Here is a 25,723-nt window from a genome sequence, read left to right on the forward strand (position 1 = left end):
CACCACTATACTGTATTTTTCGTGGAGTGTGATGAAAAGAGGACTGTTGTCCTTTGTTATGGTACACAGGAAGCTGCCTTGTAATGAATCAGACCATTGGGTCCTCTAGCTCAATAGTGCCTTCACTGATTGGCCATGGGCTCTACAGGGTTTCTCTACAGGGGCATGTATTAATCCTTCTTGAGATGGCAGAGATGGGGCCTGGTACCATCTGCATGCAAAACAGATGTTCTACAAACTGAGCTACAGCCCTTGCCTCTTAAAGATATCTGGAGAGGCATAGGACTTGGCCATACTGAAGCAGCCCAGATGATTCAAAGAGAACGTTTTCCACCAAGCCACAAAACAAAATCCTGAACAACTTAACTTTAAGTATCTTGCATGTGTAAATAGCTTAGTGTAATTATGTATCGTCTTCACCCCCATCGTTCTGCCCGGACACTGAGGTACAACGCCGAGGGTCTTCTGGCGGTTCCCTCACTACGAGAAGCCAAGTTACAGGGAACCAGGCAGAGGGCCTTCTCAGTAGTGGCACCCGCCCTGTGGAATGCCCTCCCACCAGAGGTCAAAGAGAACAACAATTACCAGACCTTTAGAAGGCATCTCAAGCCAGCCCTGTTTAGGGAAGCTTTTAATGTTTGATGGATTTCTGTATTTTAATGTTTTGTTGGAAGCCGCCCAGAGTGGCTGGGGGAACCCAGCCAGATGGGCGGAGTATAAATAAATTATTATTATTATTATTATTATTATTATTATTATTATTATTATTATTAATGTAGATTTAAAAGGAATTATTTTATATTCTAATATAAAAGCTACTTACAGAATATAAAAACTACTCTGCTCTTCCCCTGCAACCCTAAAACATTTGTGAACCAGTGATTTTAAAAAATATATCAATGAATTACAAGTTATGGTTAGATGCTATTGACAACCGCTTGACACAGAAATGTGAAAAACACTGAAATGCTTGTCAAAACCAGGTACAATTATGGCACATGCTGTTCTGCTTCCCATGACTATAGCTATATTTGTTCAAAAGTCAAATATGTTCATATATTTAAATTAATTCTCCCTCTTTCTTTAGCTCATTGGCTTACCCTACTTAATGAAACAAATCAGCCACAAAAATGAGAGGTTATTAAGACTGTATGCTAAATAGCCTTTTGCTAAATATACACTTGAAATATACACAAGGCACAAATAGGATGGTGTTTCCTCAGGAAATGCAGGCAAATGCCAGATGGTTATTAGGTTATTATTATGCACGAAGACTAAAAGAGATGTTGGTAGAGCTCTCCCCCTATGAAATGGTTCCTCCCTTCTGCTTCTGTGTGACCAAGATCCAGAGCTACAGCACAATACCATTATGTCAGTTGCTAGAGCGAACCATTTCACTCTGCAAGTGGGGGAAGCAAATGCTTCACAGCATATATAATAAACTTTGCACATACCAAACTAGCTTGTGGTGTTGAATGAACAAGTATTATTCCACACAGAGAAACATTAAAATGCTATCAGTAAAATAGCGCAGAGATTAAAATTCTTACGGCCGCAATCCTATGCATACTTACTTGGGAGAAGCTTTCATGCAAATATTACGTCTGAGGCAGCCTGCACAGGATTGCATGGGACAGAAATAATGGTTTTCGTTTGAAAGCTGTGATGGGCAGAAAGGATGTTTCCTACATCTCAGTGTCTTTTCACCTTTTTCATTTCTGCCTATCTTGGCATTAAGCAGTACATAGGATGAATGGCGGCTAACAGATTGAGGGTGAATCCTGACAAGACAGAAGTACTGTTTTGGGGGGGCAGGGGACGGGCAGGTGTGGGGGGACTCGGCCCTGAATGGGGTAACTGTGCACCTGAAGAACCAAGTGTGCAGCCTGGGAGCCATTTTGGACTCAAGCTATCCATAGAGGCGCAGGTCAATTTTGTATCCAGGGCACCTGTCTACCAGCTCCATCTGGTACGCAGGCTGAGCCCCCACTGTCTCACCTGAGTGGTGCATGCTCTGGTTATCTCCCGCTTGGACTACTGCAATGCACTCTACGTGGGGCTACCTTTGAAGGTAACCCAGAAACTACAACTAATCCTGAATGCGGCAGCTAGACTGGTGACTGGGAGTTGCAGTCGGGATGATATAACATCAGTCCTAAAGAAGAGTTTGGATTTGATAAAGGATCTTTATTGGCTCCCAGTGCGTTTCCAAGCACAATTCAAAGTGTTGATGCTGAACTTTAAAGCCCTAAACAGACTTGGTCCAGTATACCTGAAGGAGTGTCTCCACCTCCATCGCTCAGCCCAAACACTGAAGTCCTCCTCCGAGGGTCTTCTGCTGGTTCCCTCACTGCAAAGAACCAGGCAGAGGGCCTTCTCGGTAGTGGCCCCCTCCCTGTGGAACAGCCTCCCTTCAGATGCCAAGGAGATAAAGAACTATACAACTTTTAGAAGACATCTGAAGGCAGCCCTGTATTGGGAAGTTTTCAGTGTTTAGGGAAGTTTTTAATATTTAATGCTGTATTGTTTTGATATTCGATTGGGAGCCGCCCAGAGTGGCTGAGGAGACCCAGCCAGATGGACGGGGTAGAAATAATAAAGTTGTTGTTGTTATTGTTGTTGTTGTTGTTGTTGTTGTTGTTGTTGTTGTTGTTGTTGTTGTTGTTGTTGTGTTCTAGCAGTGGCAGCACTAGTGGGGTCATTTTCCCCTTTATTTTTATCCAGAAGTTACCATTGCTTTTTTGACCTCCCTCTGTTTAGGCTTTATAAAACACTCAACCTAGGATATTAGTCTACATTATGAGTTGCTTTACACCAGATTAGTTTCAAGTGCCTTTCAGAACAAGAATAAATCAATCACATTTTCTACTACAACTACAACTACAACTACAACAACAACACAAAATCCATACATGATAACCCCTGAAGCCAAATCAGAGTGAGGGCAATGCTTCCTGCCCTCAATCTTGCAGCTCGTCAGTAAAACTGAAGTACAGGCAACTCCTGTTTTGGGCACATTCAAAGAATGCATGACTGTGCATGTGCAGGCCACCTTTGGACCAATGTGATGGGGGGGACTTATAAACACTTCACTGATGCACATGATGATCTGGAATGCAACCCCCACACAAATCAGGGGTTGCCTATATAAAATGGCACTCTAGAGCATAAGGGAGATGATTGCTACTAGGGTCACTGGTTAGTAGAGGGTATTTGCACAGCTGCCTTTGCTAAAATCTCCCTTCCATCTATTTAGCAGAGCGACTGAGCACTATTATTACAATAAAAATAGATATTTAAGAAATATAAAATATATAATAAATTGTTTAAAAGCCTAACTGTGAACTCCTGTAAAATCATGTAAAAAACAAACAAAAAACCCCCAAGAAGCCATGATCTGCAGAATGCCAAATTCTATGCCTAGCAGAAAAGCACTTTCTTGTAATTATACACTCCATCTTTTCACTGTTTCTTAAGCCCCGGCTTTCAAATGGTAGAGAAAGAAAAGAGAAAGCCTTAATAAGGGAGCTGGTCCCAGCCACATATTTTACACCTACATTTGGGAGCAGGAGCTATCAAGAGGCAATCTGAGAAAACTGGAGCAGATAGTATTGATTTGAATGGGATTATGCACTAGCAAAGCACTTGAACCTCACCTCGCCTCATTGAAATCAATGAGAGCCTTGTCATAGCCATCAGCAGGGCGAAAATACTCTGTAAGTCTATTGAAGCAGCTCACATAGTGACATTAGAACATTCAGCCGGCTGAGCTTACAGCAGTCTCCTTTGCAGTTGCCAGGGTGAAATCTGCAGCTTTCTTCTGTCCCTTTAAAACAGTGCATTTTGTTTTGAGAAATGAGGTAGAGCTGCCTCCTCCTCCAGCCTGCATGTTCCCCAGCTTCTTTACCTGCTTCTCTGTCCTGCTGACTGTGTGCTGCAGAGCAGGTGTGTGAGAGAAACAGATGAAAGGGCCGGGAAAGGAATGGAGAAGATAAGCCAACAATGGCTTCCCCTTGCTGCATCTGCAGTTGGGCTGCAGGCTGTGTTGGGAACTGGCACAGGAATGAAAACAGCCTTCACTCTGACTCCTTCATGACCCACGCCTTGCTTTTGACACCGGGCACATGTTCCATAAATCTTGCAGAGTAAAGCACAGATGGACTGAGGCAGAGGTGTGTGCGCTAAGCTACTTTATTGCTAAGAATTAAGCAGAGCAAAAGAAAGCATGTCTCCTCTCGCTGAGAGAAGTCCGAGGAAGAATAAACAACAACAAACGGAAACAGAATGCAGCATCACATCTGCTCCCGTGATTCCAACAAACTTTGCTGGAATGTGGAAACACAGTCTTGTGACTGCACAGTGGGAGGAATAGAAACCTAACAGGTTGTAGGTAACCTGCGGCCCTCCAGGTGCAGATGGGAACTACTGTTCCCATCAGGTCCGGATTGTCACTTTTTGAAATACGGCAACCCTAGAAAATGGCTTCTCCATGAGAATCAGGAAGTGACCTCTCCAGACATCAGAATGACTCTTATCATCTCTGTGGCTTGCATCTCCTGAGTGACATGGACACTGTTAGGCGGTTGAATGTTCATGTGTACTCCATCCCTTTCCCTCCCACCCTCCCACCTCTCTGCATGGCCCTGGGAGCTGGCAACCCACGCTAAGCCACTGATCTGGAGCATCACAGGTTCTTGATTCCTGTTTCAAAGCAGGGGTGGCTAAAGCCTGGTTTTGAGATGGGGGGGGGGGTTAATGACCACTCCCACCTATTTAAAGAGCCCACCTATTTAAAATTAAGCAGAGCAGAGTAGTTTAGACCTCTCTATCAAGTTCATCCTTCCTGGTCATCAGAGGAATCAGTTGCTGAGAGGGAACAGGGGAATAACCCCACACCTCAGCTTATTGGCATGGACCAGCAACCACAAGCAGATTTTGTTCTTTCATATTTCAGAGGCACCCTGTGCAAGGCCAAAATTCTGTCCCTGCCCCTCGCCTTCCATTCTGTCATAGTTGTGGCGCCCTGTGGCGCCCCCTAGGCTCAGAGCACGGTGTGACAGATCCGGTCAGGTTCCCCTAATCTGCCTATGTAACAAAGGAGTGGAGACTGTGTGCCTGTTTGAGTGCATGTCTGCAAGAATGTGGGTGGCCACACCAAAGGTAAGGGGGAGGGGCTTTGAGCAATAAATAAATAAGTAAATAAAACAAAAATGTTAGCCTGTTTTAAGTGGACAGTGCCCTGTCTTCAGATTGTAAGTAAGGATTTGACAAATCTGTGAATTATGGTATCTCACCCCCCCCATTTTAAATTCAGTTCAGTTTGACAATGCTGCAGAAAGCACTAGAACCTTAGTATAACTCATAACATACACATTTTTTTGCTAGCAATCAATAGAATACATTTTTTCTATGTAACTTTCTGTAATAGATACACTTTTGTGCTTGCTTTCTCCTGATATTTGTATTCTTGCAAACATAATTTTGTGTGTGTGTAGGGGGGTGCTCACTGAAAAATTAAGAGAAGTGCAAATTTCAGTGGGCGGTTATGTTTCAGTTTGTATTTTGGTTCAAGGATTGTGGATTAGGTAGTTCCTCATTAAAATACAAACGAAATCCAATTTTTCCTCCATCGTAACCTGGCAACCTACTCTCCCACCACGTAGCTCTTCCCTTTCAACAGAAGTTAGGAGCCTCTCCTCTCCTTCCTTGGTCCATGCTATGCCATTGCATTAATGGTAATGCAAATTCACATTTGATGAAGCTAACGTATTTGTAACCCGCATGTTGCACACAGATAATCTCAGGCCTTCCTTGTGGTTCTTCCAAGGCTCTGAAATAGTTTACCAGGAGAGGTTCAAATATGTATCTCACTCCTCGAGAAAGGAATGCAAAGCACATATTTTGGGTTGACTTTGGGCAGTCAGTCATCCTACTGTTGGTTGTTTTTATTGTATTCTGGTTTATATTCTTTACTGCGGGCATTTTGTCTGATAGTTTCTATTACTGGTATTTATCACCTCAATCTCTCAGAGAGGTGGCTTACAAAGAGTTAGAATAAAGTATAAACAAAATTTACACACACAAATAAAATATATTTATTTCCAATCTTAAAAAGGGATTTTGATTATTCTCCCATCCAGGTTTCTGACCCAGTCTGCACCATGTTTAGATTCAGCCCTGCTACAGCACAACACTTGACAGAAGTAGAGAGCAGCCTTTAGGAAAGGTGTCACGGGTTTTGAAGACACTCAAACTTAGGATGAAAGGGAGAAACGTGCTAAGAGTAAGGCACGTTTGGCAAACCCTCACCATGATCAACTCCCACCTGGAAACCTATGTCCCCACTGTGGAAGGACGTGTGGATCCAGAACTGGCCTCCACGATCACTTACGGACTCACTGCTAAAACCCTGTTTTGGAAGACAATCATACTTGGCTTCGAGTGGTCGCCAAAGAAGAAAAAAGAGTATTAGCCCTACACAAATGTAAGATGAGGGACACCTGGATTGTACATGTGAAAAGTATCTAGGTGTTTTTGTAGACCACAAGTTTAACATGAGTCAACAGTGAGATGCAACAGCCAAAAAGAGCAAATATTACTCTAGGCGGCATCAACAGAAGTATAGTGTCATAGGCTGGATCTCTAGACACATCAAAAAAGCGTTTCAGGAAAACGCGTTCTAAACTTCACAAAGGGAAATCATGTTGGCAAAAGACGAGACTCCACAGGGCCATCTGGTGTCACAGTGTTACAACACATATAAAGTGATTTTTCTTTACCAATGTAGCTGAATCCCCAATCAAGGGAAGTCATAGTCCCTCTCTATTCTGCCTTGGTCAGACCACACCTGGAGTACCGTGTCCAGGTCTGGGCACCACAATTTAAGAAAGTATTGACAAGCTGCAATGTGGGTAGAGGAGGGCAATCAAAATGACAAAGGGTCTGGAAACTGAGCCTTATGAGGAACAGTTGAAGGAGATGGACATGTTTAACCTGGGAAAAAACGAGACTGAGAGGAAATACGATCGCCATCTTCAACCATCTAAAGCAGGCATAGGCCAACTCTGGCCCTCCAAATGCTTGGGGCTACAGTTCCCATAATCCCTGACCACTGGTCCTGTTAGCTAGGGATGATGGGAATTGTAGTCCCAAACATCTGGAGGGCTGAAGTTTGCCTATGTCTGATCTAAAGGGCTGCCTCATGGAAGATCCTATTGATTCTGATATATCTGGAAGCTTCAGTTCCATCCCCCTCACCCATGGCACCTGGATTTTTAATAAGGTTGCATTGTATTTTACATAGCTTTCTAAATCTAGACAAATATGTTACTTCTGCTACTACTGAACAGTTATTTAGCACCCAACGTAAACTGTGCATGCAGATTAACAAGCTATTTATATTTTCTTCCTTTAAATATTGCCTAGGTTAGGCTGGCTGCCGAAACAGCTTCTCGATTCTGCTGTGAATAAAGTTTCCTTTTTATCCATATCACATTCCTGCTAACATTCATCAGGCTATTTGAATGCCATTAATACTGTTACTCAAGCGATGCTTCTTGCATTATCTGTTGATACAGATGGTAGCAGCAACGACACAGTTTCTTTAATAGAAAATATATTTACAGTTGAATCTCCAACCTCACCAATGTCAAAATACAAACAAGAAGCAATATATTTCTCAAAAAATAAAAATAAAAAATCAATAAACACTAGACTGGAGAAAGAATAGCACCAGTTTCTCTCTCCCCCTCCCCACCTCTCTGGTGATGTCTGGATCTCGGGTAGCACCAAAATGTAACTAGAAAACACGATTTTGACCACCCTCTGTGCCATGGGCTCAATGAAATTCACTAATACTGACTGATATTCCTCTACTCTTTGTCCTATTTAACCACCTGTCAGTTATGGGATATTTTGTTGGCATTACTTATAAGACAGTGACACCATTAGGGGTGGACTTGAGGTTGTAAATCTGGGACCTTGAAGGGCCCCGTGTGACTGCCAGAGAAGGCAGCAGATTAAAAGTGCCCTCATGAAGCAGAAAGCAAGGCACCCGCCAGGGAAATACTAGCATGGATGCTAATCACTGAAACATCTTCCTCCCCTCCCCCTTTGTTAACATTCATAGCTGGGAGCAGGCTCCAGGCACACCTGGCATCTTTGGTTCACCAGGGTGCCTCTGAAACTGGCTATAAATCTTTTTAAGAATGAAAAGAGAAAGGAACTCCTTCCTGCTACAGCCTAATGAGATCGGGGCTGGGGGTGGTGGCAGATGGAGCAAGTGGGAGCAGGAAAATGGTAAAACAGATCATGGAAGTGGTTGGAGAAACCAGTAGAGGAAAATAGTAGTCAGGAGGGTGGTATAAGGGGACTGTGAAGGGCACTCTAGGTACCCCTCAAGCTGGGTAGCATTCTTTCTTTTGAACATGTTGTTGTTTAGTCATTTAGTCGTGTCCAACTCTTCGTGACCCCATGGACCATAGCATGCCAGGCACTCCTGTCTTGCACTGCCTCCTGCAGTTTGGTCAAACTCATGTTCGTAGCTTCGAGAACACTGTCCAACCATCTCGCCCTCTGTCGTCCCCTTCTTCTAGTGCCCTCAATCTTTCCCAACATCAGGGTCTTTTCCAGGGAGTCTTCTCTTCTCATTAGATGGCCAAAGTATTGGAGCCTCAGCTTCAGGATCTGTCCTTCCAGTGAGCACTCAGGGCTGATTTCTTTCAGAATGGATAGGTTTGATCTTCTTGTAGTCCATGGGACTCTCAAGAGTCTCCTCCAGCACCATAATTCAAAAGCATCAATTCTTCGGCGATCAGCCTTCTTTATGGTTCCAGCTCTTTTGAACATAATTTTCATTTAATTTTCATTTTATACTTTGTCACATACCAACGAAATCATAACATCACTTACATCTTTGCTCATTCTGAGCCTCGACTCCCCCCCCCCACTCCCTGGCTTTCATAGGCATACCCTTTCGTCTTAGCATTCCTATCTCACCCGATTTACCTTCTTTTTATCCTTAAAGAAATTTACTTCTTCTTTTGTAAACCAGTTCCACATACCAACATTAGAAAATATTTTAAGACCTGCAAACGTTTTCAGATGTTTACAGTGTTCTTTCATATATTGTATAAATTTACTCCAGTCCTTTTCAAACAGCTCATCCTGCTGGTTTCGGATCTTCCCTGTCAGCTTTGCCAGTTCTACATATTCAGTCATTTTAGTTTGCCATTCTTCCAAAGTTGGAAGTTCCTGATGCTTCCATTCCTGTGCTAAAAGTTTCCTCGCAGCCGTAGTAGCATACATAAATATAGTTATGTCCTTTTAAGGAATTTCTTCTCCTATTATATCCAGTAAAAACGCCTCTGATTTTTTAATAAAAGTATTTTTAAAGACCTTTTTTCAGTTCATTATATATCATGTCCCAGAAGGCTTTAATCTAAGCACAAGTCCATCACATATGAAAGAAATTCCCACCCTTTTCCTTACATTTCCAACATATCTTATCTTGGGTGGGTAAGGTAAAGGTAAAGGGGCCCCTGACCATCAGGTCCAGTCGTGTCCGACTCTGGGGTTGCGGCGCTCATCTCGCTCTATAGGCCGAGGGAGCCGGCGTTTGTCCACAGATAGCTTCCGGGTCATGTGGCCAGCATGACAAAGCTGCTTCTGGCAAACCAGAGCAGAGCACGGAAACGCCGTTTATCTTCCCGCCGGAGCGGTCCCTATTTATCTACTTGCACTTTGATGTGCTTTCGAACTGCTAGGTGGGCAGGAGCTCAGACCGAGCAATGGGAGCTCACTCCGTTGCAGGGATTCGAACCGCCGACCTTCTGATCAGCAAGCCCTAGACTCTGTGGTTTAACCCACAGCGCCACCTGGGTCCCTATCTTGGGTGGGTAGCATACTGATATTCTTGAATAGAAATGCCATAATTCTTCAGGAATACAGGTGGGGACACACACACAAAATGCAGTGCTAGGCAAAGAAATCACCTTTCTGAGGCCATGGCACCCACCCGAGAGGTGCCTGAACATCAAACACAGAGAGAATGGTGGTGTCTTTAGAGAAAGGGGAGGGGGGGAGAACTTCAATTTTTGAAATACTACCCATACTTTTTAGTGTAAAACTACAGTTTTCCTCAAGTAGAATTCTCCTTACTTTTGGTAAATTATCCCTAGCCATTGCTTTGATATAGGCTTGCTGTTTCTTTGCAGTATATTCCATACCTACCACTACATAAAACATCTAGTCCCAGGTATTAACGCCGCAAGCCAGGATGTTGCAGTTCCAAGCAGGTATTGTTACAAGTCTTGTGAGGTACGATTTACAGTGGGTAAAAATGCACTTAATGCCTTCAAAATTCCAGTGGGAAACCATTTAAAGCAATGCACCTACAATATTAAAATATGTCCCCCACCCTTCTCCAGTTCAAAGTTTCAAAACACCTCCCAGCCAGCTCCCAAATCTCAATGACAAGGCAGTAGCTGCATGGAAGGCAACAATCCAGCAAGTACAGTTCTTCAGTTCGGAGAGAGAATTGGGGAAGAAAGCTCTATCAGTTGAACAACTGCCTGTCAAGAAAGGAGAAAAACCTAACCACCCTAGGTAGGCAAAGCCACTCTCGAGTCTTACATGTCAACAATGTACAGTGGTACCTCTACTTACGAATAACTCTATTTACAAATGTTTCTACTCACGAACGGAGCTCCATTCGCCATCTTGGATGCGGTTTAGATAGGATTTTTTTTTACTTACGGATTTTTAGATAGGGTTGCTTCTACTTATGATTTTTTTCTCCCAATGCATTCCTATGGGATTCGACTTACAATTTTTTTTCGACTTACAAATGTGCATTCAGAATACATTAAATTCGTAAGTAGAAGTACCACTGTAATGTGAAATTCTAGGCCACATCAATGGACTGTAAACCACTTTTTTTGGTAAGCCTCTCTGAGGTTTTTATTACAATCAAGCAGCATAAAAATGTTTAAAAATAAATAATAATAAGAAGAGTTTGAATTTGATATCCCGCCTTATCACTACCCTAAGGAGTCTCAAAGCGGCTAACATTCTCCTTTCCCTTCCTCCCCCACAACAAACACTCTGTGAGATGAGTGGGGCTGAGAGACTTCAGAGAAGTGTGACTAGCCCAAGGTCACCCAGCAGCTGCATGTGGAGGAGCAGGGCTGTCTTAAGCATGTCGGGCGCCCTGCCGTGGTGCAGAGATCGCTCCGGCGCCCCCGCCCTGCCCCGTTTCTTGCAGCAGCTGGTGGGCGGGTGCAGTGTGCGCTGCGCCCTGGTGCCCCCCAGCCTTCCCCTAGAGCCGGCCCTGTGGAGGAGCGGAGACGCGAACCCAGTCCCCCACATTATGAGTCTACCGCTCTTAACCACTACACCACACTGGCTCTCAGTAAAGGGTGTTATTCAACTAAAGAGTTATACCAGTGCAACGGCTTAGCTTTGCAATGTGAATTCCCAGCTCCCTCCCACCCCACTCCTGCCTAAATCTGTTCTGTGGGTTTCCCCAACCCTCTGGAGAAGATTGGGGGGCACAGGGGGGCATGCTGGGTGAGGAGGACGTGGGGAACTTGCACTGCACATCCAAAAGTCATTGCACTAGAATAACTCCTGAGTTGAATTGTTCGGTTTCTGATAATTGGTTCTCATGGGAAACTTACAGATTCTTGCTTCACACAATTAACTCAAGGCAGTGTCAATTTACTCTTGGCAGAAAGCCAAGGCCTGCCTGGCCTGGCAACAGCGCTCTGATTGGTTAATGACCAGCACTGAACTCTGTTATCTAGGAATGCTAGCACAGTTGTTTCTTGTTGGGTGTTAGGAGTAGGAGTGCTGTGTATGGTTGAAGAGAGAGAGACAGAGAGGATTTATTTTGCTTTGCTTTGTATGCAGAAAGTCTGCTGCTTTAATTTTCTTTTAATAAATCCTGTAAATAGTTATTCTGCGTCTAGCCGACTAGTCAATTCCACCTCAACTAGCTTCTGCGTTGTGCAGGAAAACTCTGCTACGTTTGGGCTAGAGCCACTAGAGCTATGCCTGACACTTCCAAATTCTAAGAACCACCCAGGGTTCAAATCATGAGAAGCAGTGGTATTGCTATATTCTTTTAATTGTTTTATATATGGAATTGTCTTTTATATATGGATTTTTCTATATATATGGATTTTTCTCTATATATGTTCCCATACAGAAAAGCTTCAAAATCAACCCTCACTGGGTCACTGCTGCTTTCTGATGTTCTACCCCCGGCCCCCAAGATTTTTATTAAAGTTTTTGCAATACAATAAAATTGCATCTAGAACCAATGAAGTAAGAAATATCCAACAAGGAAGAAAGAAGAAACAAAAGAAAAGAAAGGGAAGGGAAGAAATAAAAGAGAGGAGAAAAACAATAGAAATAATAACAAACACGCGCGCGCGCACACACACACACACACACACACACCTCTATTCTAATTATACCCTAATATTCAATCGATCTAATGTTCAGATTTGCAGAAAATTGGAATTGTGAATAAGTAGCAAGGCGAGGAAAACTCATGGAGAGACAAAACTGGTTTAATTCTCTTCCGTGTGTCGTTTCATTAAAAATTTGTGGTTCACAAAGAAAGAAGCTGTTTTCACATAAGCATAACGTTTGCCATGAAGAAACTGTTGAGCTTCATTATGGACCTTTCCCTCTCATTCGCCCTCAGCATCTTTTCTGGGTACAAAACCTCTGGGTCATTTCAACTAGGTTATGCTCAATTTCTTCCTTCCTAGGATTTATTAGGCGAGGGCATGATTCAGCATGATTAGTGATAATGAGGAAAGATCAAAACCACAGCAAGAATTTGTAAGAGCATTATCAGATTAGCCGATATTACTCAGGGACTCTGCGCTGAATTTGTTTCTTTGAAGAGCGATGAATATTAAAGTGCAGAACCGAACAGAGTTTTAAATACCAGCGCATCAAAATGGCTGTGTTTATGTCCAGCCTCTAATAACAGGTGGGTGTGCGATTCATGGCTGTTCCCAAACAAAGAATTGAGAGCTGCATCCTATAATCAGGAGTCACCAACGTGGTGCCTAGGGGCACACAGATGCCCACAAATGCCTTCTTTGGTAGCCACAGGATTTCCTCTTCACCCCTCCATTCACTGAAACTAGGCTTTGGGGGGGGGGCTATTCTGTTGTAGCCAATAGACTAGACTGCAGTGTGTGCTTGTTTGTTGGGTTCGCAGGGTCCTACTGAGAGCTTCTTTGCTTCACATGTGCTCCTACAGGCCCCCAAAGGGTAGCCACCCCTATGCAAGTATGCAGGGAAAATACAAGATACGTGCAACTAGCTATCACTCCGTCATGAGTACAAACAAATGCTTTAAAAAGTTTCTAAAGCTGAATCACTATTTGAGCAAGGAGTTGTGAAATATGGATAGAACCCACCGCTCCTTTCTTACAGATATTTAAGGTATCATGCAATTCCCACTTGCCTGGGAGTAAGATCCACTCAGCTCAATGAATTCTCTAGCCATGCAAAAGCCTCTACTGGCCCTGTTGTACTCATATGTAGCCCCCCCCTCTTTTTTAAGTGGGGAGAGGCCATTAGGTCTGCGGTCTGCAGCTGAAAGGGGACCTCCGATTACAACAATTGTTAATTGATTCTGCGATCTGCTAAGTTTCACCACCCGCTCTTATGCAAACCAGACCAAAATGTGACTTAACCCCTAAGATAGGAAACTGAAAGGAAAGCATTGGTTAAATTAAAAATAAGTCTCACTCTGTTTTTTAATGTCTTGTTTTCATGTGTTGTCATTTTAATTCTTATTGCGGCTAAGGCCTCAAAAGCCTGGGCCTCTCTGAACCTCTGGCTCCCTCATTTCTCTCACATCACATGCATTGGGGGCTGAACTTGTCTACCTATGTAGGTTCCCTCGATGATTTATAACAAGGATGGTGAATGTCAGGTCTAGGAACCCAATGCGGCTTTCCATGCCTCACTGTCTCACCCTTGCATCTCTTACCAGGCCACTCCCCCACTCTTGAGGCCACTCCCCTCACCAGCTCCACTTTGCACCCTCTGCTTGGCTGGAATGTGTCATTGAACTCTGATGATGCCTCTTCCTTGAGTGGATGGGTCAAGGAGAGAGAGGTGGGTGAATGCATGCAAGAATGTGCCTATTGGCAACTTACAACCTTTAGGAACAGGTAGGTAGCAGTGTTGGTCTGCCGTAGCCGAAACAAAATAATAATAAAAATTCCTTCCAGTAGCACCTTAGTAAAGGGACCCCTGGCCATTAGGTCCAGTCGTAACCGACTCTGGGGTTAGGGCGCTCATCTCGCGTTATTGGCTGAGGGAGCCGACGTACAGCTTCCAGGTCATGTGGCCAGCATGACAAAGCCACTTCTGGCGAACCAGAGCAGCACACGGAAACACCATTTACCTTCCCACTGTAGCGGTCCCTATTTATCTACTTGCACTTTGACGTGCTTTCAAACTGCTAGGCTGGCAGGAGCAGGGACCGAGCGATGGGAGTTCACCCTGTCGCGGGGATTCGCACCGCCGACCTTCTGATCGGCAAGCCCTAGACTCTGTGGTTTAACCCACAGTGCCACCCGCATCCCAGTAGCACCTTAGAGACCAACTAAGTTTGTTATTGGTATGAGCTTTCGTGTGCATGCACCAATGCCTTTCATATGTACTGTGTCAGGAAAATTTTGGGTATCATGTGGCAAGGCAGAGTTTCAAACACAGATGTGCTCTCCCCAAAGGGCATTCCTAGTTTGTTTGTCTCAGCGAAGTTTATGCCTTTTTGGTCATGTCCGCGGAGTGGAAGATGGCAGGCGATCGCTGCGCATGGAGACAGACAGTCAGGTCATGCATGCATAGCAGTGACCAGAGAAGGAATGACTGCTGAGAGGAGCGCAGAGAGAAGAAATGTCATGGTGCATTTGCAGCAGCACAACTGGACGTCTTCACCTGCCCCAGCTGCAACAAAACATTTCTCTCCCATATCAGTCTCTACAGCCACAGCAGGCGCTGCAACCTTCCAGCAGTTTGACCTCACCCCCAAAGGTGCACTCCTCCAGTGTCTCCCGAGACAGACAGGTGCCAACAAATAACAACTGTTCAAAGGTGAAGCTCACACTAGTTGTTTTACCCACTTTTGCCCATGCCACTACCGCCATGACATCCCTGATTCAGAACACTGTTTTTACAGGGTTCTAAATCATGTGGCTAGCCTGGATGTATAGGGAAGCCACTTTCTCCTGTGCGGAAACCGCTTTCCCAACCAGAGAGAGATGGTGAAGCTAATAATAATAATAGTAATTAATTCTTTATACCCCGCCCATCTGTCTGGGTTTCCCCAGCCACTCTGGATGGCTTCCAACAGAATATTAAAAACGCAATAAAACTTCAAACATTAAAAACTTCCCTAAACAGGGCTGCCTTCAGATGTCTTCCAAAAGTCAGATAGTTGTTTATTTCCTTGACATCTGATGGGAGGGCATTCCGCAGGGTGGGCACCACTACCGAGAAGGCCCTTTGCCTGGTTCCCTGTAACCTCACTTCTCATAGGAAGGGAACCACCAGAAGGCCCTCAGAGCTGGACCTAAGTGTCTGGCTGAAGAATGGGGATGGAGACCCAAGGATACAAGAAGGGATGGGGCCAATGGGTTTATCCCCATTCTGCCCTTCACTGTGTGAGGTTTGAATGCTGAAGAGCACTAAGATTCATTCTCTTGTCAGCATGGCTGGAAAGCAACAGAGGATGTATGAAGGCAAACACTGAGTTACAGGAGGAAAGGCCTTCTGTATTTTTTTTTTTTTGCATACTTGATTTATATCCTGTCCTCCTCTGCATCTTAATGGATCCAAGGCAGGTCCCATTACCTTAAGAGTTGCAGAAGGATAGAGTGTTCTGGCAGGTAGACATCAGCATGACAAGAGGCAGCTGTTTTACATTCCCTGTTCTATTAAATCCTACCATGGAAATTTAAAGGCACAGGGGCTCAGGTCTCTCTCTTTCTTTGCACCTTAAGGAAGGGGCAGGGAAACAGGACAGGCAAGGACAGCCCTTGCCATGCAGTTGTTTTAGGTGGGACTTAGGGGGACAGAGGAAGGCAAGAGTGGAGCAGCAAGACTCATGTTAACTTTATATCTGCTTAATTTACAAGGGTTTGCTTTGCGCCAGCTTCTTGTGCATGGGATTGTTTCCTTACTGTTGTTCCCAGGCATTGTGTGTGTGTAAGATGGTGACTGCCACAGAGAAACTGATGGAGAACATTTAAAGAAGATTCTGCTAAGTGTCCGAATTGCAGGATGACAGGATGAAAAGGAAAAGAGAAATATCTGAAACAGTCGGGTGGGGTGATTTTTTTTCTTCTTCTGGAAAATGTCAGCTTAGCTTTAGGAGGCGGAAGATGTGATGGCAACTACGTTTAAACCTAGGAGGTCAGTTTGCACTTTGTGAAATTGTTGCACTTTCATGTCACAACACAGAAAGAACACCCAGTGCACGTTAAAACAATAACAACACTTTCGTTTTTCACAGATGGGGCTTGTAGGTAATATTTTAGTCACAGAACACAATGTGCCAAATTCCATGGAAAACAGCAGCATTGACACTACATTTTTGCAGCCTGGAGCTGTTGAAAATGTACACTGAAGCCACAATGGTGGTTTAAAGTAAAGCAATAATGTGTACAACTGTACCTATTGCTTCTCAGTTCATTGTTAAGTCAAATGTCATGAGTTTCAGGCATAATTCGTGGTGCTAGTATGAAATCATCATGCCCACCCACTTACCCAAATGTCTTAGTCCCTACATACCAGGAGTAGCCAACACGGTGTGCGTCAGATGTTGCCGGACTACAATTTTCATCATTTTAACCAGCACAGTCAATGATCAAGGACCATGGGAGCTGTAATCCAACAACATCTGGAGGGCACCACATTAACCTCGCAGTTGGATTACTGCAATATGCACTTTGTGGGGCTACCCTTGAGGTTGGTCTAGAGCAGGCATCCCCAAACTTCGGCCCTCCAGATGTTTTGGACTACAGTTCCCATCCTCCCCGACCACTGGTCCTGTTAGCTAGGGATCATGGGAGTTGTAGGCCAAAACATCCGGAGGGCCGCAGTTTGGGGATGCCTGGTCTAGAGGCTGCAGCTGGTGCAGAATGTGACAGCTAGGTTGACTGTGGGAGCAAACTTCTGCCAGCATAAAACACCTTCCTTTCAGGATTTGCACTGGCTGCCTATCTGCTGCCTGACCAAATTCAAGGTGATGGTACTAATGTATAAATCCCTATACAACTCAGGACCAGGTTACTTGAGAGACTGCCTTATCCCTTATAAACCCAGTCTGTCACTGTGGTTTGCAGGAGAACTTCTCCTTCAAGTTCCAAATGCATCAGGATTCCACTCTGCCCCTACTCTGTGGAATAATATTCTTGTTGAGATACGACACGTGTCTGCTATTAGCACTTTCTAGAAACTTGTTCTGAAAGGCTACCTCCATCGGCTGATTTTTGTCTCTGCCATAGGTGCCTATTTTGTATTGTATTGTTTTGCTTTTAACTGTTTTTCTTCTTTTAAAATTGTGCATCACTTAAAGAAGCTTGTGAAAGGAGAATAATATATGGCTACTAATAAATGAATCGTAATCATCAACCATCCATACTACATACTTTAGGATGGAACTGTGCACACATCTACCTAGACTCATAGAATCATAGAGTTGGAAGAGACCACAAGGGCCATCCAGTCCAACCCCCCTGCCAAGCAGGAAACACCATCAAAGCATTCTTGACATATGCCTGTCAAGCCTCTCCTCCAAAGAAGGAGACTCCACCACACTCCTTGGTAGCAAATTCCACTGCCGAACAGCTCTTACTGTCAGGAAGTTCTTCCTAATGTTTAGGTGGAATCTTCTTTCTTGTAGTTTGAATCCATTGCTCTGTGTCCACTTCTCTGGAGCAGCAGAAAACAACCTGAGTGTAAGTTGCCTTTAAGTCAATGAAAGTAACATTTGAGTAGACATATGCAGGATTGTGTTACGTGAGACTGCTTCCTCTGCTATGTTCAACCATAAACTGGAGCAATCTGAACACTGTTAACATATCTTTAAATCTTCCAGAGGGAAGAAGAAGTACATCCTTCTACCCATTTCTTTCAGTCCATTTGGCTGCCTCAATATCCAACCTGCCACGCAGCACACCTGAGTAGAACTGAGTATGGATGGAGTTGGAAGTATTGGGGAGATGGCCTTTCCTCAGACTTGGGAGTCCATCAAATGCTTGACTTGCCACTTGCAGCCAGCCTACTGATCAACAGCCACATAGGGCTGCCAGACTCAATAGAGGACAGGACTTCTGTGCCTTTAATTGCCCTGCTGTCTTTCGAGTCTGGAAAGCTTAAAGAGAAACCAGCAGACCATTTGCTTGGAAATTAAACAAAGGCTCTGCTGGTTTCTCTTTAAGCTTTCCAGACTCAAAAGAGAGCAGGGCAATTAAAGGCACAGAAGTCCTGTCCTCTATTGAGTCTGGCAACCCTACAGCCACATCATAACTACCAGCATCAAGGATTACAATGCAACATCAAACATGATAGTTTAGGAGCGCAATGGTGGCGCCACAGGAAAGTATGTAAGCTCAAATGGTTGGGATTGAGGTGACATGTTGTTCCTTATTTTGCTGATGTACTTCTCTTCTTCTCAATTCACACACCAAGCATTCTTTTCAGAGTATGCCAGGTCACCTTGTCTCCAGGCAAAGAAACAGTGTCAACCCACAGAAAACACACACTTTGTGGAATAAACAGGATCAGTTAAGAAACATGGCCAAGAATTCTTGGAAGCTCCAGTCTGCCAATATGCCAGCGAAAACGGCTAATAAGACTTGGATTCATTTAAGGGGAAAGTGGACCTCAAAATAATGTCCATGGGGAAAAAGTTGGAAATTCATGAGAACGTGATATCAAAAACAACATGCACAAAAGGGCTGGATGAAACTCATGCCTACCTGAAGCAAGCAAACAAAACAAGTTCCATCAGACTGACATTCAGCCTGTAAGTCAGGCCTTTGAAGACACCATTGCAACTGACTTTGGGAAGAGTAGAGGTTCTGTTAATTGATTTTATATTGCTCTAATGCTTTTATTGGAACAATGCTTTTGTTGTCACTTCGATTTTTATATGCAGTGCATTGTGCCCTGGGATCACTTGATTAAGAAAGAGTGGTTGAATAATGCAATAAATAAATAAATAAAATAGGAATATGGTGGATTTGAATGTTTCCAGCTAAACTTTCTCCCCTGTTACATTCTTAGGAGATAATGGCCCAGAGCGGGGGGAAATGTTGGAAAATCTTTGTAGATTATTTTTAAAAATATATTGCAAATATAGTAAAATGCAAGTAGCTTCAGAATATGAACAGCAGGAAAATTTATGTCTGAAAACAATGTGGAGAACGTAAGTGTGGAGACTATAATATGCAGCATTAACCGGGAAACTCCAAAGTTATTTGACTATTTGATTGTAATTTGGAACACAACATAAACTTATTCTCTCTCTCTCTCTCTCTCTCTCTCTATATATATATATATATATGGGGTAAACTTCTGGTGCCTTTCTGTTGCACTGTCAGCAGCAAAATACAGTAGCAAACAGAGGCTCTTCTATATTTACGTATTCATTAATTAGTTTAAGATTCCTGTATCGGTTACACTCCAGTGAACAAGTTAACTTTTATTTTCTGACAGAATTATTCACTCCGTTTAACAGAGGCCCGAAAAAGAACTCTAGAAGTTCTAGAACTCCTTCTCAATTGCTTCAGAAGCCCCCATTTCCCCCCATTTCCCCAGAGTCCTACTTAGTTTTGCTTAAAGGGATAGTAATCACAGACATGTGATGTAACAATCACACATCAGCAACGTAAGAGTGAAATGCTAACAAGTAACATATTTCCTAAGTGAATTAGAAATGTGGGGGGTGAGAAACCAAAATCTTCCCGTTACCTAGACACAGGTTGATTCCCTCAGTAAGAAATAGGCCTCTTGAGCTCTCTCCACACTGTGGTCCCCTGTGCTGACTGCCTGATACTGCTGTTGACTTCCAGCATTTATGGCTTAGCTAGATTTCATTGAGTAACTCTGGCACCGAGACATTTCAAACTAGACTAACGTAAAAGTTAAAGGACCCCTGGATGGTGAAGTCCAGTCAAAGGCAGCTATGGGGTTGTGGCGCTCATCTTGCTTTCAGACCGAAGAGCTGGCGTTTGTCCACAGACAGCTTTCCGGGTCATGTGGCCAGCATGATTAAACTGATTCTGGCGCAACGGGACACCATGATGGAAACCAGAATGCACGGAAACGCCGTTTACCTTCCCGCCGCCACAGTACCTATTTATCTACTTGGACTGGCATGCTTTCGAACTGCTAGGTTGGCAGGAGCTGGGACAGAGCAACGGGAGCTCACTCCGCCACAGGGGTTCGAACCGCCAAGCTTCTGATTGACAAGCCCAAGAGGCTCAGTGGTTTAGACCACAGCACCACCTGATTGGGACCACTGCATGGGAGTACTCTTTTACCTCATGTCCAGATTGATTCACCTCAACTTTTCAATGACCGAGGGCTGTTTCGAATAATCACATTGGCTGCACAATTGAAATACCAGTGGAGCAATGTTGATTTGGGAAGTAACTATTGCAGGAGCCATGTGGGAGTCAACCATATGGAAGTGTCTTCTGCGGTGCTCAGTTATTTTAAGAAGTGACCAAGGGTTGCCACCTGTCCTGTACAATACAGGATTGTGCTGTATTTCAATATAAAATGCTACATCCTGTACTGAGACAATTTGCCATGTATTCAGGTCTTCTCTCTTTCTCTCTCTCTCTCTGGTCCTCTCAAAATGCGTGTGTTTGAAAGGGTGTCTGAAAGGTCATGTATTTAAGCTCTGGGTAGCCATGCACAGATTTACAAATTCATGAGTATGTGTGTGCACATGTGACGAATTCCAGAGGGGCCATCCTGTTAGCCTGGATTAGATTGTAATGGATTGCTTTGAAGTCACTTCAGCGCCAGATTGAAAAAATAAATAAATCCAGAACAAAAGTGATAACCCTAAATTGTGAGCCTTTCTTGGGCCTGGCCCAGAGGCTCCAGCTGGTGCAAAGCATTACAGCTAGACCACTGATGGGGGCAGACTATGGGCAGCATATAATTCTAGTGCACTGACTACTTATATACTACCAAACCAGGTTCAGGTTTCTTGTACAGTGGTCCCTCGATTTACGAACGTAATCCGTTCCAAATGCACACTCATAGGTCGAAAATTTCGTAAGTCGAAAAGCGGATTCCCATAGGAAAAAAAATATTCAGAAAAATTTGTAAGTCGAGGAAACTGCATTTAAAAATTCGTAAGTCGAGGAAACCTGCATTTAAAACCGCCAACGGTTTCCGTTCGGATGTAGAAAAATCCGTAAGCATGCGGCCATTTGTCCCGTTCGTAAGTCGGAAACTTCGGATGTCAAGTAATTCGTAAGTCGAGGGACCACTGTATTAATTTACAAAGCCCTTAACAATTTGGCCCACCTAACTCCTTATATCCCTAACTCCTTATATCCCTTATATAACTCCTTATATGATGGTGTTTCCTGCTTGGCATGGGGTTGGACTGGATGGCCCTTGTGGTCTCTTCCAATTCTATGATTCTGTGATTCTATGATCCCTGCCCAATCACTGAAGTATTCAGGGGAGTCTATGTGGCTCAGATGCAGAGCCCATATTCACCACAAACTGGGTGCCCAATTGCAGCCCAATTTTAAGTACCTCCTTTCCGGTCAAGGTCAAACATGCCCTGCCCTACCTACTGGACCTCTGTCACCTCTGGCATTTTACTTGTACTTCAATTTTATAGTTCTAACTGGTTTTTTTATATTTTTGGTATTTTATCTTTGTAAACCATTTAAATACTACCGTAGTTAAGCAGTGTATAAGCCGTTTAGCTAAATAATTCCAGCGAATTAGCCAAAGGAAGATGAAATAATGTCTTCTGGCCATCACTGATGCAGCAAATCCAGCATTGCACCAAACCAAATCTTCCTTCTTTCTCAAATGGATTTGCTGTCTGAACTGAAAGTGGCAGCTCCATGATGCTGGAAACAGATGATGGCGACTGGGGTTGCTGATGTTGATTGAGAAACAATGCCTACACTTTTGTCAAGCACCGTGACTGAACTGGAGAACATAAGTCCCAATGAATATACGGGAAGCAATCCTCATCCCCCACCCTGGAGAATATGTGCTTTATTATGGGCACATATTCTTCCTTCAGAAGGCAGTAAATTACAGTATTTATGGAATCTTAATTATCTAAACACAGTTGGAGCCTGAAGGTCAAGGCTGCAAACTGCATCCTAAATTTCTGTTTACAGATGAAGTCGAGTATTTATTGCAGCACTGTTTGTGCTGCTATAGTTAAAGGTCTGCCAGCGTTTCCATTATAAACCACTATTTCAGAGGTTTATAACTCACTCGTAAATCTCTACTTCGGGCTGAAACACAGTGCAAAACAAGGTCTCTACTGTGGGAGAGAGATTTCTCTCCCCCTCCCCACCAATTCTTCCTTGTTTGCTTTACCAAAATTGTTTTGTTTTTTGTTTTTGTTTTTAAAAAGGTAAATATGCAAAAAGCACTGCCAACTCTTATTAGACTCAACAGATCACACATTTTGTGTAAATAGAAATGCAGGGCTATTTGGTAAGTTTTCAGAATTACAAGAGAAATAAAACGAAGGGTGCTTTCTCCCATAAATACTTTATGGCCTCTGAAATTATTATTGAAATGATATATATTTTTATATACAGTGTTTTTCATGATTGTTTTATACCACATCATCTCCACAGTTCTTACAACAGGGAAAGGTATATCAGTATTATTATTCCCATGATCAGTATTGTGTACATATTGGTGTTAAGGGAAAAAAAATCCCAATGGCTTCTCTAAGACACACATAGTTTGTGGCTTTGGATCTGAATCTCATTGTTATGCGCATGAGCTGTTAAGGCCAGAATACAGGTGACTCAGAAGATCTATAGCTGAATTGTTCCACATTGTATATACATTTAAAACATCTTAAAAGTAGTTGCTGCCATGGGTTTAAATTAGACTGGGGCAGTGACTCTGGCGGAAAGGTACGGTAGTTTAACCCACACAGCATTGTCTTCCCTGGTGCTGTTTTTATCACTATTGGGGAAAACAAGACAGCTCTCCATTACATCATGCCCAGGCGGCTGCTATTAAGAGTGACCCATTATACAGTGTTTTCAGTTTGTGAACTCTTTAGTATGTTTTACATGCTCCTGCTATTTTTGCCATAGAGATATCAGGTGATTGACAGCTGACCGGTGCTACAGTGGGTGGACGAGATAATTATCTGGACCCATTTCTCCACCCCTGGTTCTAGGCTCGTTGTTGGAAAAATAAAAATGACAGCCAGGTGAAGGCACTGCCTGGGAGTGCAACCCCCACCCACACAATCCCCCCACTTCTTGAAAGGCAAAATAGAAGCAAGGCAGTATTGAGAACTTTGAATTTGGCGCGACATATTTATAGGACTATTTATTCCTCGGTAATGGTGATTCACCACGATAGCAAAATGGATCTGCTAAGAAATAGGAGCGCGCACACACAAAATGAAGATAAATGTATACATGCGCTTTTTATAACCATAGGTAAAGGTCCCCTAACAGTTAAGTGCAGTCACAGACGACTCTGGGGTTGTGGCGCTTATCTTGCTTTACAGGCCGAGGGAGCTGGCGTTTGTCCGCAGTTTTTTTTCCGGGTCATGTGGCCAGCATGACTAAGCCACTTCTGGTGCAATGGGACATTGAAATCAGAGCAGTGCACGGAAACACCATTTACCTTCCTGCCAGAGTGATACCTATTTATCTACTTGCACTTTTTGGCGTGCTTTCGAACTGCTAGGTTGGCAGGAGTTGGGACAGAGCAACGGGAGCTCACCCCATCTTGGGGATTTGAACCGCTGACCGTCTGATCGGCAAGCCCAAGGGGCTCAGTGGTTTAGACCCCAGCACCACCCGCGCCCCTTATGGTTTTTAACCATACAATGGCCAAATGCCCATAATACACACACACACACACACACACACACACACTTGCGCTTTGTTAATTTGTATTTGTATCCTGCCTTTCCAATGCTACTCAAAGTGTCTAACAAAGGTAAAATACAAAATCATGTCCTACATATGAGTTGCCTATGTGTATCTGGTGAGCCTTGGCTGGTGGGGAGAATAAAGTAAACATGACGATCCTGCAAGTTGGAGATGAGTGCAGTAGCACCTGCAGTTCCCAGAAGGATGCTGCATCCGAGAGCAGAAGGAAAACACAGCTGTGATGATGAATATTATCTATTGACTATTTGGTTACATTCATCAAGAGAAGCCTTATGTTGCTCCAAAAGACTGTCATGAAGCCTTGGGTGTCTTTAGTGGAGTATATCTGCTCAACACTGATGCCACGACAGAAATGTTACAAATTGCATTCTAATCACACCTCTTCCCATGACACGGCTTTAATTTCAATTTCATTCCCCCGCCACCCCCCCCCCCTGAAATGATTGTTCTTGTTTAGGAAAATGTGAAAAATGAGCTTTTATCTTGCCTTCTCGCTGAGATACACAAGCATGGCAAGGCAGCTCTGAAAGCCAAAACAAACAAGATTACCATAGCGGTTGGCGCAAATGAGCGGAGAGAATCTTTTACCTGTAAAATCCCGGAGGGGCCTGTGGAACTAAGAAGTTTCTTTCAAGGCTTTGCAAGACGTCGTTCAGCATTCTCACTCGGGTGGGAGCTCTCTCCTTCGGGTCGTTCGCTGGACGCATCTCATCCGACTGGAACAACTGGGCACTGTCCCTCAGGGCGTTGGCTATTGTCAGCAAGCGGTCAAGATTTAGATGTTCATCTGAGAGCAGTAAGAGAAACACACTATAAGTAAAAATGTGTTGAGGCTGTCTGGCAGATTGACGTGCTTGCTCGTGGTAGAACACACTTCTGAGTCACACTTAAACACTTGGCTCTGACCAGTGGGCCTTTGGGGTTGTAGTTTATTTGTTCCAAATATTTACACGCTGCTTAATGCCTAGTCTTTAAGCAGTGTGCAATAAGATTCCAAATTCAGATAATTGGTTAAAATTAACCATGAAAAAAAAAACTTACTTGCTGCTGAAATGAAAAGGTCTTGGCCAAGCACCAGAAACTCAACACAGAGGGGACTGTCTCCTGGTGGCTATAAGCATAGCTGCCAAGTTATCCCTTTTTTAAAGGGATTTTCCCTTATGCTGAATAGGCTTCCTCGTGAGAAAAGGGAAAACTTGGCAGCTATGGCTATAAGTCATGCATCTGAGCCCTGTGATGCCACCAGAAATGATTCCATGGAAAACCTCAGTGATAGGCCAGGGCAGGGTTATAAGGAATCAGGCAGTCTTTAAGGTATCCTAGATTCAAGTTGGTAAGCGCCTTGTAAATTAACATGAATCAGAACCTGATGTCTGCCCACTGTTGGGTTAAAGGGCAGTTACCCTTTCCCCTCCCAGTGATAAACTAAGTGTGAAACATTTTACTCATGCCAAAGCTACCCCTGTTTCATTCTACCGTAGCAAGTGAGGCAGCTTGAGTACATGAATGCTTCAGGGCAGAAGCATAAT

General features: G+C 43.7%; 1 protein-coding gene across 4 annotated transcripts in view; it reads right to left on the bottom strand.

Annotated features, from left to right (window-relative positions):
* Positions 1-25,723, bottom strand: part of NAALADL2 (N-acetylated alpha-linked acidic dipeptidase like 2) — a 798,353-nt gene that overhangs the window by 17,524 nt on the left and 755,106 nt on the right. For all 4 annotated transcript variants that reach the window (XM_035134128.2, XM_035134127.2, XM_035134132.2 and 1 more), the window contains one exon: positions 24,783-24,981. In XM_035134128.2, coding sequence (XP_034990019.2) covers positions 24,783-24,981 — 199 coding nt within the window. The remainder of the gene's footprint in view (positions 1-24,782; positions 24,982-25,723) is intronic.

Source organism: Zootoca vivipara, chromosome 5 (assembly GCF_963506605.1).
Source record: "Zootoca vivipara chromosome 5, rZooViv1.1, whole genome shotgun sequence".
NCBI classification, from domain to species: domain Eukaryota; kingdom Metazoa; phylum Chordata; class Lepidosauria; order Squamata; family Lacertidae; genus Zootoca; species Zootoca vivipara.